Source organism: Bidens hawaiensis, unplaced genomic scaffold (genome assembly GCF_021521415.1).
Source record: "Bidens hawaiensis isolate Kalapana, Puna unplaced genomic scaffold, B.hawaiensis_p1.1 tig00002307_1, whole genome shotgun sequence".
Lineage (NCBI taxonomy): Eukaryota > Viridiplantae > Streptophyta > Magnoliopsida > Asterales > Asteraceae > Bidens > Bidens hawaiensis.
Window position 1 is genome coordinate 393,134 of NW_027491124.1, and position 17,137 is coordinate 410,270.

At 33.9% G+C, this 17,137-nt stretch overlaps 1 protein-coding gene across 1 annotated transcript; it reads left to right on the forward strand.

Moving 5' to 3' along the window:
• The first annotated feature begins 2,819 nt into the window (after nt 1–2,819).
• On the forward strand, nt 2,820–8,510 carry LOC143616879 (kinesin-like protein NACK1). The gene is made up of 14 exons (XM_077089581.1): nt 2,820–3,133; nt 3,223–3,312; nt 3,396–3,496; nt 3,587–3,703; nt 3,778–3,859; nt 3,936–4,003; nt 4,096–4,155; nt 4,274–4,398; nt 4,864–5,062; nt 5,171–5,281; nt 5,348–5,473; nt 6,006–6,911; nt 7,397–7,722; nt 8,107–8,510. Exons 1-14 carry the CDS (start codon nt 2,893–2,895, stop codon nt 8,432–8,434), a joined length of 2,880 nt encoding a protein of 959 aa, XP_076945696.1. The 5' UTR covers nt 2,820–2,892; the 3' UTR covers nt 8,435–8,510.
• Nucleotides 8,511–17,137: the final 8,627 nt, after the last annotated feature.

Consider the following 17,137-nt stretch of genomic DNA (forward strand, 5'->3'; position numbering starts at 1 on the left):
GGGTAACGTAATATTTTTTCAGGGGTATCGAAATACGAAAATCAACCCAAAAGGAAAAACAATTATACTACCGACGAAAAGTTGAGGGGTAGCGGATGCTACCCCTAACTATACACTACATCCGCCACTAGTCAAAAGGTTAATCACATCTTTTCTTTTCTTTTTTCTATTATATCATTACAAGGTCTTGTAATCGCTATGCATAAACAATGGCGGATCTACATGTGTAATGGGTGTTTCCACGGAACCACTCGAGTTTCGAAATAATAGTGTATGATATATAGAAAATATTAGAAGGAACCGCCTTATAAATTAGGAAGGAACGACTCTATTTACAACACAAGCGCTTGTCTGGTTGGTAAGTTGTTGATTTTGTAAATAGAAGGTCACATGTTTGATTCCGTCTACCAACGAATTTTTTGAAAATTTTTCATTTTTAAATTTAGTCTTATATCAATTAGGGTTATATAAAACACAAAGTTACACAGTGCCTAACTCTCTCGCTCTCCCCTCTTCATACTCACGGCACACCATTCCCCGATCACCACCGCCACTTCTTTTCTTTTCCGGCCGACCACACACCACTGTGGCACCGTTGGTCCGTTGCTCCTTCCTCCTGCCTTGCTACTCTTCCTTGAATCCTCCCACTGTTAAGGTAAGTTTAGATTCATTTGTTAAATGTTTAATTGTTCTTGATGTTAATTGTTAAGTTATTTGCTAAATTTAGTTTTAATTTATTAGTTTGTTAGTTTTAGTTTTAAATTTTAGTTTTATTAGAGATCCGTAGAGTGGGTTAGGCTTCAAGAATAATAACTTTTTGGAACAATTTTCTGATCTTAATTCTCAAAGTACGAATACAAATATTTCAAAAGACGAAGACTCGTAGAAAACAACTATAAGTATTTTTTTTAATTCCTAAAGACTATTATATTTATATTATGTGTTTTTTAATTTCTAATGACGGTGTCTTTTTTATTATTTTATCATAATTTTATTATGTAATGAACTTTGCCCGAACCATCGAATTGACCCGAACCTCGAACCAACCCGGAATTTTTTATACCTGACTAAGAAAATAAATCATTTAAAAATAGTGCACCACCTGAAAAAAATTTCTGAATCCGTCACTGTATAAAATTAGAAAAAGTCTCATGTCGATCAACGTGATAAGACGTTTTTCACTTACATTATGAATGCCCTCACATACATTCTCCTATATCAATAGAAGGTGTCGACAAGACCAAATTTATCAATTACTCAAGTTTTAAAAACATAAAAACAATAATCCATCTAACCCTCCATGTTAGGATTTATTATAAAAAGAAAAAAAATTAATGGGTAAGAATTTTAATAGGCCACGTAGGAACATATCTTCAAAACAGGCCATTATCCTCCAGAGACAAATTTAACAAATCCAGAGAGAGACAAATATTAATGCACCACCGTACAAGTTGTTTAAGCATCGTTTGCTCTTCACATATCAAAACTAGCCTGTAAACCAAAATTCCGTTGGCATAGGATTCTTTTTCCCTTCAAAGCCCCAATTGGTGGCCTTATTGTCGGAAAGGAAATAAATTAAATTAAATATAATAACAGTTTGTCACCCTTGAAAGGCCCGTTAGTGTACACGACGTCGTTTCACGCAATCACAGACAATAAATACAATATAGCCGTTAACACTCGTGATTTGAATCATTTTTCAAAACCCTAGTTTCTCCCATTCAATCCACAAACACAGTGCAAACATCTCAAATTCTCTCTCTATCAATCGTCATTCTAACCAGATCTCTGAAATCGAACCCCTTACCGAATCGTTCCTTTGTCGAGTTCAATTTCAGGTAATCGGCTTCGGTTATTGTTGTTTTTGTGTAAGGTTTCAGGTATAACTTGATTGATTGAAAATTGAAATTGATGAAGTGTAGTCGATTAATTTACCTTATATAGGTTATTTGATTGAAGGTCTGTCGTTGTTTTTCTATCAATTGATTAGTCAATTATTGTGGAATCTGATTGACTTGAATCACTATTTACGGAAACAATTCATGCTTAATGTTTGTGTGATTATTACATTTTTAGCAACTGTTTGCTGTCGATTTCTAAGGATTTTGTTATGGAATCCAATTGACGCGAGTCGATAATTATGTAAATAATTTGTGCTTCATTTTTATGTGTTTATTACGTTTTAGTGACTGTTTTGCTGTCGACGATTTTGTTAGTTATGCATATTTCTGTGGTGGATTGAAATATAGCCACTTCGTTAAGTTGTCACCTAGGGTTTCAGGTAGGACTTGATTGATTGAAATTGATGAAGTGTAGTTGATTAATTTGCCTTATATAGGTTATTTAATTGGAGATCTGTTGTTCTTTTTTAGCGATTGATGTTGAAATGCGAAAACTTAGTCTAATATTGTTGAATCTGATTGACGTGAATCGGTAGTTATGTAAATAATATGTGCTTCATTTTTTTTGTGGTTATTAGTCATTAGAATCTGTTTGTCTGTCGATTTGTAACGATTTTTGGTTATTAGTCACATTGTCACTCATGCTTAATTAACAAGCGTACTTTGTTGTTTTGAATTAATTATGTGGAATCCGATTGATGTGAATTGCTAATTACGAAAACGATTTGTGCTTCATTTTTATGTGTTTATTAGTTATTACTTATTAGCAGTTGTTTTGATGTTTAAATTAAGAAATATGAGAATTTCTGTAGCTTACTAAATCAGTTAAGGGAATATTCTGTAATCAATTTGCGGTGGTTCTTTGGTACCGTAATTGTCACTCATGCTTAATTAAAAATTGTACTTTGGTTTTATGATTGTTTATTGCTAGTTAGGACTAATGTATGATTGCTAAAATGATGAGATGTTGCTTAGTTAGGGTCAAGACAAGATGACTGTTAAAAGTGTTCCTGGCACACCTGTTTCCAAAATTGAATGGACACCGATATCAACACCTGGAGGGTCAAGAGTTCGGGAAGAGAAGATAGTCGTAACAGTACGGTTGAGACCGTTAAACAAAAGGGAGCAGTTGGCTAAAGATAATGTGTCATGGGAATGCATTGATGACCACTCGATTGTATATAAACCACTCCCTCAAGAACGTGTAGTTCAACCTTCCTCATTTACATTTGGTATGCAATTCAATTGCCAGTTGATTAAGTATATCTAGTTTTAATTTGGATTATGTTTAAGCTAATGAACCTGTTTATTGTTCTTGTAGACAAAGTTTTTGGTCCTGAAGCTGTGACAGAATCCGTCTATGAGGATGGTGTAAAGACGGTTGCATTGTCTGCCCTAATGGGCATAAATGGTAACTGCCATATTTTTTAGCTGTACACATGACACTTCTTTTCACTTCTATTTATTTGATCTCACTTGTTTTTACTTTTTCAGCAACCATATTCGCGTACGGTCAAACAAGTAGCGGGAAAACATATACCATGAGAGGAATAACTGAAAAGGCAGTTAATGATATTTACCAGCATATAATGCATGTAAGTAAGAGATGAATATCTTTATATCACTGTCACTAATTTGGCAAAAAGGGCTTGTGTTGTTAAGATTTAAGCACTGTTTTATTACAGAATCCAGACAGAGAATTCAGAATAAAAATATCAGGACTAGAAATCTACAATGAAAATGTGCGGGACTTGTTGAATTCTGAAAATGGGCGCAATCTAAAGCTTCGAGATGATCCCGAGGTAACATCTAAAGCATATGTTACTCCATATTCAATATTACTCCAGGCTTACTGATGATTATACTTTTAATGCAGAAAGGAACAGTTGTGGAGAAATTGGTTGAGGAAACAGCAATAGATGATCAACACTTGAGAAATTTGATCAGTGTTTGTGAAGGTAAAACATAAATTTCTGTAACTTGTTAAACTATGATTAATTGATTGTAGTTTAATTACTCTTGTTTGCTTTGCAGCTCAAAGACAAGTTGGTGAAACTGCTTTAAACGATACAAGTTCTCGGTCACACCAAATAATAAGGCTGGTAAGCATTTACATTTTGACTCATAAACATGGGCTTCTTATGGTTTTTGTGTAAACGTCAGGATTCATCATAAATCTAATCTGATGATGCAGACAATAGAAAGCACACTCAGGGATACTTCAGACTGCGTGAGGTCCTTTGTTTCAAGTCTGGTATGTTTTGACAATAAAAAGAAGTTTAATTATATTGTACAACTAGGATAGAATGGGAAACTTGACTAATTATTGACCATGAAAAATATATTGACCATCAAGAGACCAATTTGTGCAGAACTTTGTAGATTTAGCTGGAAGTGAAAGAGCATCACAGACAAACGCTGATGGAGCCCGGCTCAGAGAAGGCTGCCATATCAACCTTAGCTTGATGACTCTCACAACTGTGATTAGAAAGCTGAGGTCTGTAGATGTATAGAATTTATACAGTTTAATTAGTTAATTTAAAAATGTTCTCTTTTGATTTTGTTTTATTCAACCAGTCTTTATTTACTTGTCCAAATTCATATCATAGACACATTCTGGTTGCTCCTACATTCAGATAAGATGTCATAGTGTGTTAAATATGATTAGAAGACATAACCCAAATCAACCTTTCCAAGTAAACGATTACTTTTGGCTGACTTTTGACCTATTTCCTTTTCAAGTAAACCTTTATATTTGTCTTTTGACCCATCACGGGTAAAACATAGCCCAAATCGACCGGTCTCCAAGAATCATATCTATTCATTAGTTTGATCACATGACCCTTTTAAGCTTGTTGGTTATAACTTCATTAACCTTTCATGGGATAATAACTTTATTTCTTGCGTGTCCAATTCTTATTTTGTTTGTTAATATCTGCTCATAATATGGTGTTGTTTGCAGTGTTGGAAAGAGAAGTGGCCATATACCATATAGGGACTCTAAGCTCACACGCATATTACAACACTCGTTAGGTGGCAATGCACGTACTGCCATTATTTGCACTTTGAGCCCAGCTTCTAGCCATGTGGAACAGTCGAGGAACACTCTGTTCTTTGCTACTAGAGCAAAAGAAGTAACCAATAATGCCCAAATTAACATGGTACATATTTCATAGAGATCTTAGTTTAACAAATATTCATATTACCATCTTGTGGTCTCATTATGACAACAAATGCTAATGGTGTTTTATTTCTGAAAATTTGGTCAGGTTGTTTCAGACAAACAGTTAGTTAAACATTTGCAGAAGGAAGTTTCAAGACTAGAAGCTGTGTTGCGTACTCCTGATGCGTCTAACGATAAAGATACTAAAATTCGTCAGGTATTATACAAGATAATATTATTTAATTAAGTTACTGGAGTGAGGTTCTAATATTGATATCTTTAGATGGAAATGGAACTTGAAGAACTTAAAAGACAAAAGGATTTGGAAATTGAAGAACTCAAGAGGCAAAGAGATCTTGCACAGTCACAGGCTGAAGCTCTACGCCGTAAACTTGAAGAAGAACCAAAGGTTTTTACTCGCTTTCATCGTGTGTTTTTATTTTTACTTTTACTCGCTTGATTATGTAAAGTTCAAAGAAGATTTAGACAAATAAGAAACAATTCAAAAGAGCCTAACGTTTCTCAATTTGCATTTCTATTGCATAAAACCTCTTAAATCAATTTAGATCGAAAATTTAGATTGAAATAACATTTTTTTGCTAAATTTTCTTCTATTTTTCAGTTTTGTAAGCATATTTAACCATTTTCTTAATTAATTAATACTTTATTGTAAATACAAATAACTTATGTAATCATACTTTGACTGACATGTTAATTATTTATGAAAAATGTCTTTTGATACATTGTATTAAAGAATCAGTTTTCTTCACAGTTCTGTTTACCTTTTTTTCTACCTAGTTCTTCTAGTTTTAAATGGTTGACGCGATGCAGTTAGCTACCGGTTATTAACTTATTACATGTCACGAGTTTTGCCACCTGTAATCATTTGATTATCATAAACCCCGGACTTGCTAAGTTAACTGATTCTTCAACTGTCACAGGAAATTAAGCCACCAGCTCCATTGGCTAAGAAATGCCTATCATTCTCAGGAACATTACCATCAGTCCTTGAAGGCCGAGAACCGACTCGTTTTGAGAAAACGAGAAACACAACCGTTAGACAAAGTATGAGACAGTCATCAACCGCCCCTTTCACATTGATGCATGAAATAAGAAAACTTGAACACCTTCAAGAACAGCTCGGCGAAGAAGCAAACCGAGCCTTAGAAGTACTTCAAAAAGAAGTCACTTGTCATAGACAAGGAAACCAAGATGCAGCAGAGACCATTGCTAAATTACAGGCTGAGATTCGTGACATGTGTGCGGTCCGTACTACCCAAAAAGAAGTCAATGTTGACCATATGATTCCCAGTGTCAACAAAAGCGTGAGCGCGAATCTTAAAGACGAAATCAATCGGATTCGTTCGCAAGGAAGCAATATCGCGACACTAGAAGAACAGCTTGAAAACGTTCAGAAGTCGATTGACAAGCTTATAATGTCACTTCCTAATAACAGCACTGATCAAGTCAAAACTCAGTCAAAGAAGAAGAAGTCTCCAGGCCCGCTGACTTCTAGCAATGTGATCAACAAGCCAGGCTTTATAAGGTCACCGTGCTCGCCTATGTCATCTACCCGTGAAGTGGATGAAAATCGGGCTCCTCAAGATGAAGAACCATTAGTGTCTGAAGATAAGGAGCTGATGAATCCAAAGGGTGAAGAAGGTGGAGATTTGTCATCAAAGGAAAACACGCCACATAGGCGTTCCAGTTCGGTTAATATGAGAAAAATGCAAAAAATGTTTCAAAATGCAGCTGAAGAGAATGTGAGAAGTATTAGAACGTATGTTACCGAGCTTAAAGAGCGTGTTGCAAAGCTGCAATATCAAAAGCATCTTCTTCTATGTCAGGTAAAATTTTCATGTTCTGTGCTGCCAAACGGGTCGGGTCAGATTGTGTCCAAATAAAGTTATAATATTTCACCAATAATCGAATGTTTTGAATTCTTGGGAAGATTTGTGGCACTTTATGGATAAAGTATAAGACGAATCGGCCTTTGGATTAGGTTGAAACGGGTCGGGTCATTTCAGATAATTTTGATAATTAAGTTATGTAGTCTTCTGATAAACAAAGTTACAATGCTCCAATAAGATTCTCATTTTTTGTCTTTCAGTAATCATATTTATTCCAACTTTTTTTCACATAGTTCTGATAATTAAGTTATGTATTTTTATCTTCAGTAAATGCAGAGATTGTAAATTGGTGGATTGGGTTTGGGAATAGTTGAATTGGTCGGGCCATTTCAGTTGACACAAACACCTATTTGTCAAATACGATAAACATACATATTTTTGCTAAAAATACGTTTTAATTTACATAATTTGGATAATTGAAGGTGCTTGAGCTGGAAGCTAATGAGCAAGCAGGATATGATCTGGAAGCCAATGACAATACAGCAGACATGCCCGAGGTGTCACCGGTTCCATGGCATATAAAGTTTAGGGAACAAAGGCAGACAATTATAGAGTTGTGGGATTCGTGTTTTGTATCAATTATTCACAGAACTCAGTTCTATATGCTGTTTAAAGGAGACCCTGCTGATGAAATTTACTTGGAAGTTGAACTCAGGAGACTCAATTGGTTGCAAGAACATTTGGCGGAGCATGGCAATGCGACACCTGGACGTGGCGTAGATGAGCCCACGATCTCCATTGCATCAAGGTTATCCCTAACAAATTTATATTGTTATAATTTTATTTGCCAATATCAAAATTCAGTCTAGTTGGGTTGACCCGAAACAGTTTTCGTCAAAATTCTCTTGTTAACCTTTTTATAATCAAGTTTACGGGGCTAGCTACTCTTTCCTTCAAAGTTTTTCTGTTTTTCTTTTTTTACTTAGTTTTTCTAAATTAAAAGCTAGTCAAAATGGGTGCTTTTTACGGTCATTCTAGCTGGGTTGATCCAAAACAATTTTTGACCATTTGTGCAATTTTCTCTTTACACGTCAGAGAGAGATATAACATAAGTCAACCCAACTCGTTACCCGAACTGAAACATACCAAAAGTCAAAAAATGCTAACGTGTCATCGATATCCGTGTGTGCAGCCTTAGATCACTAAAGCGGGAGCGGGAGTTTCTAGCAAAGAGGCTAACAACCCGTTTAACAACCGAAGAACGAGAATTGTTATACATGAAATGGGACGTTCCCCTTGAAGGAAAACAACGTAGGATTCAGTTCATAAGCAAACTGTGGACGAATCCTCGTGACTCTGCACATATTAAAGAAAGTGCAGAGATCGTTGCAAAGCTTGTTGGGTTCCGTGAAGGCGGGAACTTGTCGAAAGAAATGTTTGAACTCAACTTTGTGCTCCCGACAGATAATCGACCTTGGATTATGGGATGGAACCCGATCTCAAACCTTCTAAATTTGTGAGACAGCATTTCTCGTCTTGCAAGTAAGATATTGAATGACATTGTTTATTATTCGTTTGTTTTTTTTCTTACTGATCTTGGTGTGATCTTCTCAATTTGTGAGACAACAATTCTTGTTTTGCAAGTAAAAGTAACATTGCTACTTATTCATCTCTTTTAAAGTTTTAAAAATATACATAAAAAATTGGTTTACTTATAGAATCTACGTCATATATGTAGGTAAACGTTTGAAAGTGATAAAAACATTGAACTAATTAGTTTAAATAGTTTTCCCCCCCTATATAAATGGGCGGATTCATGTCCTGCGTAAGAATTTTACTTACTCAAGAATTGATTTTTTCTTATTAGAGGTGCAAAAATCGGGTCGGGTTGAAACCGAGTTGTCAAACCCAGTTTATTGGTTAAACCGGTTCGGGCTCCAACCCGATTTATAAGGGGGATAGGATCGGGCCTGATAGATTCTAAACCAAGTTTTAACCATTTGGTTTCAAGTTACATGGTTACAAAGCGATTAGAACCTTACAGTTTTGGTTGGGTCCAAACCTGATTCAAAATTGTGTTCCGTTTGGCTTTAAAACCAGGTTCCGTTCCTACCCCGGTTCATTATGCACCTTTGCTTCTTATCATGACAGAAACTCGTAACCCAACAAGTGTTATTTCATCATTGCACTGGTTGTTAGGTCGTAAGAACCATAATGTAGTCTTGTCTTAATCACACCTGACTCGGCTTAAAATTCAAGTGATCACATCATCGACGCTCGATAAAATTTATTATAAGTTACTAAAAACCAGAAAACACGTAAGCAAGATATAACGATACATAGATGGGTACAAAAAGGTTAAAACATATATTAGTTTATTTCAAGAAACATAACTTCACCCATGTCTGGTAACACATGATCATGTGTAACTCAACATTTTGGGACAGCAACCCTGCAAATCCTTGCAACTTTCTTGGCATTAGGGGAAGTAACATAGTTTCTAAGACTCGGGTTCTTGATGTACTTGCAAAGGCATGGCTTCTGTTGTGTTAGCTTTGTGCAGCATAGTTTTGATGGCAGTGATGAGGACGAGATGGCGGAAGCACATGGTGCTAGCTGTGTCGGGGCACATGTCACTGCCATCGAGACGTGTGACTCGGCTAACACTAGAATGACTAGTGTTGCTACACATAAGGCAATCTTTGTCATGCTTGTTCACTCAAACTAAGAATGGTTTCCTTTTCAAGAGAAACAAGGATAAAATGGCTTGGATGTGTTTCATACTTCCATCACTTTGACACTATTTATAAGGAAGTTATGCACACTTTATTGGACACCATGGGTACCCAAAAAGTAAAAATATCATTTTTATTTTATAAATCTTGTGTAGCTGGCTTTTTTTTTTCCAAGTAAAATTCTATTATCTTAATGAGGAAAGCACTTATTCAACACATGACCTTTTTCACCTCTAATCAACATACCCAAAGGCTTTTTTTTTTTATTTTTAATGTATCATTTGTACCAAAATTAAGTACTTTAAGTGAACAATCGATTTAAGCATCCAAAACGAATATTTAAAAGAAAAGGTTATAGATACGTGATACTTATTCAACACTCATCAATAATGCTTTGGTAGCTTCGATACCAAATCAGAACACCTTGTGTGTGTAAATTTTAAGTTGCATTAACTATTGTTAGATTAGGGTTAAACATTGAGTGCAAGTTCTGAAATTGTGGTGATTATTGACTTATTATACCCCTCGCTATGGGGCGCGGAACCCCCCGAGAAGCGCGGTAGATAGGGGCGCGGAGGGGGGGGGGGCTTGGAACGGCCGACGCTCAAGAGGAAAAGGTGGGCCCTCCCTTTCTCCATCTCTCTCACACATATACACACATATATATTGTGTGTGTGTGTATATTGGGATGCCCAAAGAGCTTTTAACCATAGTGGAGTGGGCTTCGAAGCCCCGTGGCGATGACGTGGTACTGTGGAGGAGCTTCGATGCCCCCCACCATTACCTTAGGGTTAAACATTGAACACATTACATATATGTCTAATACGCCTCAATAATACAATTTAATATAGTTACAAGGTGAAAGTGAATACGGTGATGTTAGCCGTATAACACGATAAACCTTTCAAATATACGTAGTTTTGAATAGAAATCCGCTATTCAATTAAAATCATTTCCATTTTCATCAACATTTTGTTTATCTGCAATCTTTTCCCCAATCTTTAAAACCAAACTAAAGCCCCGACTCCCCATTTAAGACTAAATATCCTTTCCATGTATTCGTAAAGAAGTCACTGGACCTCATTGAGTTCATAATACACCAGAAAAAAATAATCATACTTCATCTAAAAATTCATTGAATATTTTGTAGTTTTTGTTTACTTTTTTCGAGGGCTTCAAACCAAAATCATGTCACCTGTGATAAGCATCATGGTGGAAAATTATCAAATTATATCAATATGGTAAATCAATATAATTATAATAATATGGTGAATATCAAACTACAATAAGTAACCTTCAATGTTAACTAAATTAAAGATTTTCATTGATCGGGGAAGTCAACTTACAATGCATTGAGTTAAACATAAATGGGATGATAAGAATATATTATTAGGCAGAGCTTGAAGAAGGATGAACGACTTTTTAAAGAAATCAGTGGAGTGGGTTTTGGAAATACTAAAATATTGAATTAAATTTTAATTAGTTTTTGTTCAAACTACGTAATTTTGATAAGTTTATCGTACAAGTTTAAACGTCTAACAACACCATATTCACTTTCTCTAGTTAAAAAGCCAATATGTAACCTACTCATATATATGATAGTAATTTGTAGAGTAAATTATTTCAATAGAGTATGGTATCTTCTTTGTTATTAATCTAAATTATAGAAAGAAATGCTTTACAAACATGAAAGAAAAAAAAGAAGGAACTAAATGATTAAAATGTATTACTCATAAGTCATGATAAAAGGGCGGCATGATATGGTGAGGGCACGATGCATTCCACTTGAAGCTCGCTTTGTGTGTAAGTTGGGTGGGTGAGTGGACTTTGTTTTCTTTTGCTTATTGCAAATAATAATTATCAAACATCACCGAATAATCAAACTACAAAGTTTATAAATAAAAAGTATATAATGTTTAATTTAACCGATTAACTTTCAAGCGTGGGTTTTTAATCGTATAATAATAATAAGGGTTAGGTTATAATAGGAAGTATAGTTTTTGTAGAAAGGATAAGAAGTAATCTTGTCCATTGATTTTGACTATGAAGGGTTGAGATTAGTTTATGGAGAAATCAAGTGTGAACATAAGGAAAATGGTATAAAAGGAATAACACATTTGTTGACTTTCCTCTCCACATGTAAGACACATGCTAAATTCCCCCATCATTTTTAAACGTCCATAACTTTTTTTACGACTTTTTTTATTGAAAAACAAATTCACCATACTAACGAGTGTCTTTTTATCTTTTATATGAGTACCATATTGTTATATAAAAATTGAAAAAAATACGTGGCTTTTTACATATTGTGTTTTACCAAAATTGTGTCTTATAAAATTGTGTTAAACAATAGTATTTTTTATTGTGTTTTTTACTCATTGTGTTTTTTCCATTGTGTTTTTTACATTGTGTCATACAATTGTGTTTTTATATATCATTGTGTTTTTTTTTTCATAATGTTTTTTTCCATTGTATTTTTTATATTGTGTTTTCCATTGTGTTTATCATAGTGTTTTCCGGCGAGGCGGTGGCGGTGGGTGACGGTTGTGGTGGCGGTGGGCGGTGGAGTGATGGTGGTTGTAGGAGATGAGTGAAGATGTAATTGGGCTTTATGTAAATGAGTTTAATGTAAGTGGGTTTTGAGATTAAAATAAGTAGGTTTTGAATTTTTGATATTAAAAGTGTTAGACTAAAATACCCTCCTTCCTAGCATTCTTAGGAAAATCAAACTTCTTATTTGAACCTAACCCATAATAATAACAATAATAATAATAACAATAATAATTATTATTATTGTTATTATTATTATTGTTTTTATTATTATTACTAGTGTACTTACTAAACTGAGCCATCCGTCTGCATAATGTATTTTCAAGTCTTTGTTCCAATTCCACTTAGAGGTGTAAACGAGTTGAGTCGAGTCCAAGCTCAACTAATGTCACACCCCCCGGCCGAAGACAGAAACGCCAGGGCGTGCGTAGATTGAAATCATGCGCATGGTATTAAATGTAAAAACTCACATTAAAATAAACCAACATATTGTTCATATCAAACATAATCCAAATAGAAAACATGATATAGCAAATTATTCATTAAACTTCTAAGTCTGACTCATCCTCTATATAAAATTTCAAGAATCTTCATAACTTAATTTCCATCAGCTGAAAAATATGCGAGAGTGTCAACTAAAAATATTTGGTGAGAACATAGGTTTTAAAAATAAGTTTTATGTTGAAAACATTCCATATGCGTTAAGTTACTTTGTATACTTTAGTGATTACAACCAAACCTCTAACACGTTTAGCGAGTCGTCTAATCCACGATTAGACTATTATGTTTAATGTTTAACGATCGTCGGATTCTGAACACACAGGACTCTACCCGAGGCTTGCATGGGCGGGTCGGGCCAATAGATCTGTCATCATATTACCACATGCTTAACAAGTTAATGGTTGTACATGCGATTATGTATACACTTGTAATGATTACACATAACGAATATTATGAAACAAAGCTTGAATCAAATAGCATGTATTAAACATAGAATAAATAAGTTGCATGTTTCCACCCCGAAGTATAAAACGTTTAAAAGCATGAAAAGGGGCTATGAACTCACCTTGCTTGATGGATGAACACGAACACGAACAAGAGTTTGTTGAACCGGTTACGGGATGCCCTAGATTAAGTTATGAACTTTAAATTAGTTAGAGTGTCGCATACTAGAATGTTCTAAACCAAGAGCATGACCTCCAGCAAAGTTGATTCCCAGGTAAGAGTCACGGATCCAATGGGATTATTTACGCCACTCTTGCCTTCGATAGAACCGTTTGCTTGTCAGATACATACATACCCGGTTTATACTCTATTTGTATACTAGCTCAAAATGTTTTAGAAGGGTTTTGATAAATAATAAAGTACGAGGTTAAAATGTAATATCATATAGTTTGGGTGTTTATTGACATTTAGGAAAGTATAGGGTTTAAAGTGTAAATATTATAATTTAGGATGTTTATTGACATTCATGAAAGTATAGGGTTTAAAGTGTAAATATTATAGTTTAGGGTATTTATTGACATTTATGAAAGTATAAGGACCAATTATGTAAATGTAATTTTTCGTTTATGATAACTTTATGAGTTTTTGAAGATCATAATAATATTCATAGTTGTTTATGGAAAAATTATACTTTGATCCAAGATTTTGAGAAAACAATTATGATTTCTTGGAATAACATGATCATCATAATCTTTTAGAGTAAAAAGTAAGGGTTTTATTAACAATTTATGATGATCATGGTGAGAGTATATGAACAATTATGAAGATTCAAAAGAAAACTCAAGAACATAGTAACAAACTAAAAGAAATTCAAAAGAACAAGATCAAAATCAAAGATATATGAAGAACAAATAAGAAAACATGTAAAACTTACTTGATTATACTTAAAGAGAATGAGATTTGGTGTGAAAAAAAATATGAGAATAAGGGGCTCTATTTATTAGCCAAAAGTTGAGGTTTGAATATGATTTAAAGATAAAACTTGTTTAAAACTTAAGAGATAAACTAAATATAATAATGATAATGATAATAATATATACAATAATAATAAATAAAAAAATAGATATGTGTGTGTGCATTCAAAAGTGCACGGCACTTTTTATTTTATTTTTTGACTTTTTTTTTAAATTATAAGAATTGGATAAATTTAATTGTGGAACAAGGTTAATATAGAAGGTTCTAGAATGTTTCATTTTTTTAAATCACATGATAAATTTAAATACTTAGGATAAAAATAATAATAACAAAATATTTTGTTACATGCTATAAAATATAAATCTAGGCATTCCGGTTCAACGTGTCATATTAATGATTAAGCACGATTATAATGAAATGAACATAAGATCATATAATTACGCATATAAAGATAATGCTATTCGATAAATGACACATAATTAAACACTAATAAATGTAGACAATGAAATAAATACGAGAACTTCTTTAAATACAAGCATAAAAGACTAGCGTTTTTGCAAGAAAAATCCATAGATGTTACAACTAAGCTCGTAATAGGCTTGTTTTTACTTATGAGGGATTGAGCTCGACTCGTTCATCTTTTTCTAAAGCTTGAGCTCGGCATGTGAGTTGTTTTTCAAGCTAGGCTTCAGTTCGTTTATAATTTATTAATATACTTTTTTTATATTTTGAAATAAACCTTAAATGAACATAAGCGCGATTGAGCTCGTTTAATACCTTAAACGAACCAAAGCTCAGCCCAAACCCAACTGTGAAATGTTAACTTAATGCACAGAAGTCCAAAAGTAGAACTTAAAAATACATAAGGGTCGTTGAAGGCTCGACGAGCATAAACAAGCTTCCTATACAAGGCTCGAGTTTGGGCTTGATAACTAAACAAGCTTTATAACGGCTTGGGCTCGGCTCAAACTCGAAAATGCTCAGGTTGCTTTGAGCTTTTATTAATCCAAGTTCGAGTAGCTCACGAACAAACGAGCAGCTCGACTCGTTTACACCTTCAAATTTTCACTTCCTCTTAATATAATATACTTTTATATTTTATATATCTTCATCGTTCACCACCAAGATAAAAATTTTTTAACATGAAAACCATAATAAGTTAAAATAATAGGCTTAAATCTAAATATAGAACATTAAGGACGTGTTCGTTTAACAGAATTCGTGGGAATTCAAAGGAATTGGAATTAAAATCCCATGACATGGCATGTTCGTTTCGTTGGAATTGGAATCTTAATTTCCTTTTGATGTGTTCGGTTGTCAAGGAATTGGAATTCAATTTCTTCAAATTCCTTTAAATAAAAGGGATTCTAAATCCTTTCAATATGTGGAGGATTTCAAGTGAATTCGTTGGAATATTTTGTCGATTTTTTTTAACTAGGACAATGAATAAACTATTTTGGTTTTTTACTTTTTTTTTGTTTTTGATTTCTATTTTGAGAAATGAATTTTTTATTATTATTTTTAAATATTTTTTTGAGGGGTTTTTGATCTTAATAGAAAATCCCAAAAAAATTCAAAAAATAATAATAAAAAAAGATCATAACGCAAAATATAAATAAAAAACAAAAAATCTAAAAAAACTAAAATGTTTCCGTCGTTATCTTCGTTAAAAAAAAAACTAGATTCCAATTTATGTCAAACGAACACATAAAAAATGGAATTGGATTTCAATTCCTTCAAATTCCAATTCCTATTGGAATGCTCAGATTCCAAATCTAATTCCTTCAAATTCCAAATCCTATGCAAATTCCAATTTCATTCCATTATGTGAAACGAACGCGCCCTAAATACGAAAAATTTGAATCTTAATCTTTTTCCGGGGAAAAGCTCTGGTGAGCCAACAACCCTCACCGACCGAAGCCCACCCCCTCTTTCCCCACTCACTCTCTTTCACATCTTCGAAGATTTTCTACATTGGCTTTTTTTAGAGTCCACATTGTAAAATTGGGAGCAACACCAACTTGAAGGACCCGAATGGTTAATACAAAAAGTATAAGGATGGTACGAAAGATCTCAAGTGACGGTTTGGTGAAGATCTAAAGTTCATGGTCCAAGTTGAATAACTTGGTGCCAAAGTTATCTTTTATTTATTATTAAATAAAATAGAAGTCTAGTATGATTATGTTTCATAGCTTGAGTAGGATTATAATTGTGTATGTTATATAAAACCATCAAAAGTTTTATTTTTAGTGTGGTAGTTCGTATTTTGTAATTGTTTCTTATTAATAGAAAAGAGTCGCATAAACGTTTTATGCAATATCGTCTTTTGTGTTTTTGATTCATTTGTCTAAGGTTTAACAAGTGGTATCAGAGCCTAACGATCCGACCAGTGGCAAGTATTATTAAGGTTTTGGTTTGCTTGCTACTGCCAAGTGCCATCGAATCACAGGGAAGAAAATTTAGTTACATTATTTATATTACGTCTGATTTGGAATTTGTGAATCAGAAGTCAAACAAAAGCACCATTCGTATTCCATAATTTTGTGTTTTATAAGAAGCAAAACTCACCGTAATATTAGGGCCATCGAGAGATTATTTTTGAGCAATTTCGGTTATTGTTGGGTACAACTTTTGACCAGTTTCAGATCGCAAGAAAAGAAACTGATTGCAACTTAGAAGTTACCCTGAAACCATAACAATGGCAGAATTCCAAGTTGTAGGAGGAATCAAGAAGTTGAACTAGAGCAACTACAAGCAATGGTCGACGTGCATCAAATCGTATCTTCAAGGTCAAGATCTTTGGCAGGTAACGAACGGTACCGAGACAAGACAACCCACAAACGATATTAACGGCAGTATCGGTAAGTGGCAGGTGAAAGCAGGCTGAGCGATTTTTATCATCATGACAATGGTTGATGATGTTCTAGATTGCATTCAAGAACTTGAATACCCAAAGCAAGCATGGGATACGTTGGATACCTTATTTACAAAGAAGAACGAAGCTCGATTGCAACTAGT

Coding starts and splice junctions, on each gene's coding strand:
- LOC143616879 (XM_077089581.1), top strand. CDS start 2,893: ATGACTGTTAAAAGTGTTCCTGGCACACCTGTTTCCAAAATTGAATGG. Junction 4,399..4,863: donor ACTGTGATTAGAAAGCTGAG/GTCTGTAGATGT, acceptor TGTTGTTTGCAG/TGTTGGAAAGAGAAGTGGCC. Junction 6,912..7,396: donor AGCATCTTCTTCTATGTCAG/GTAAAATTTTCA, acceptor GGATAATTGAAG/GTGCTTGAGCTGGAAGCTAA.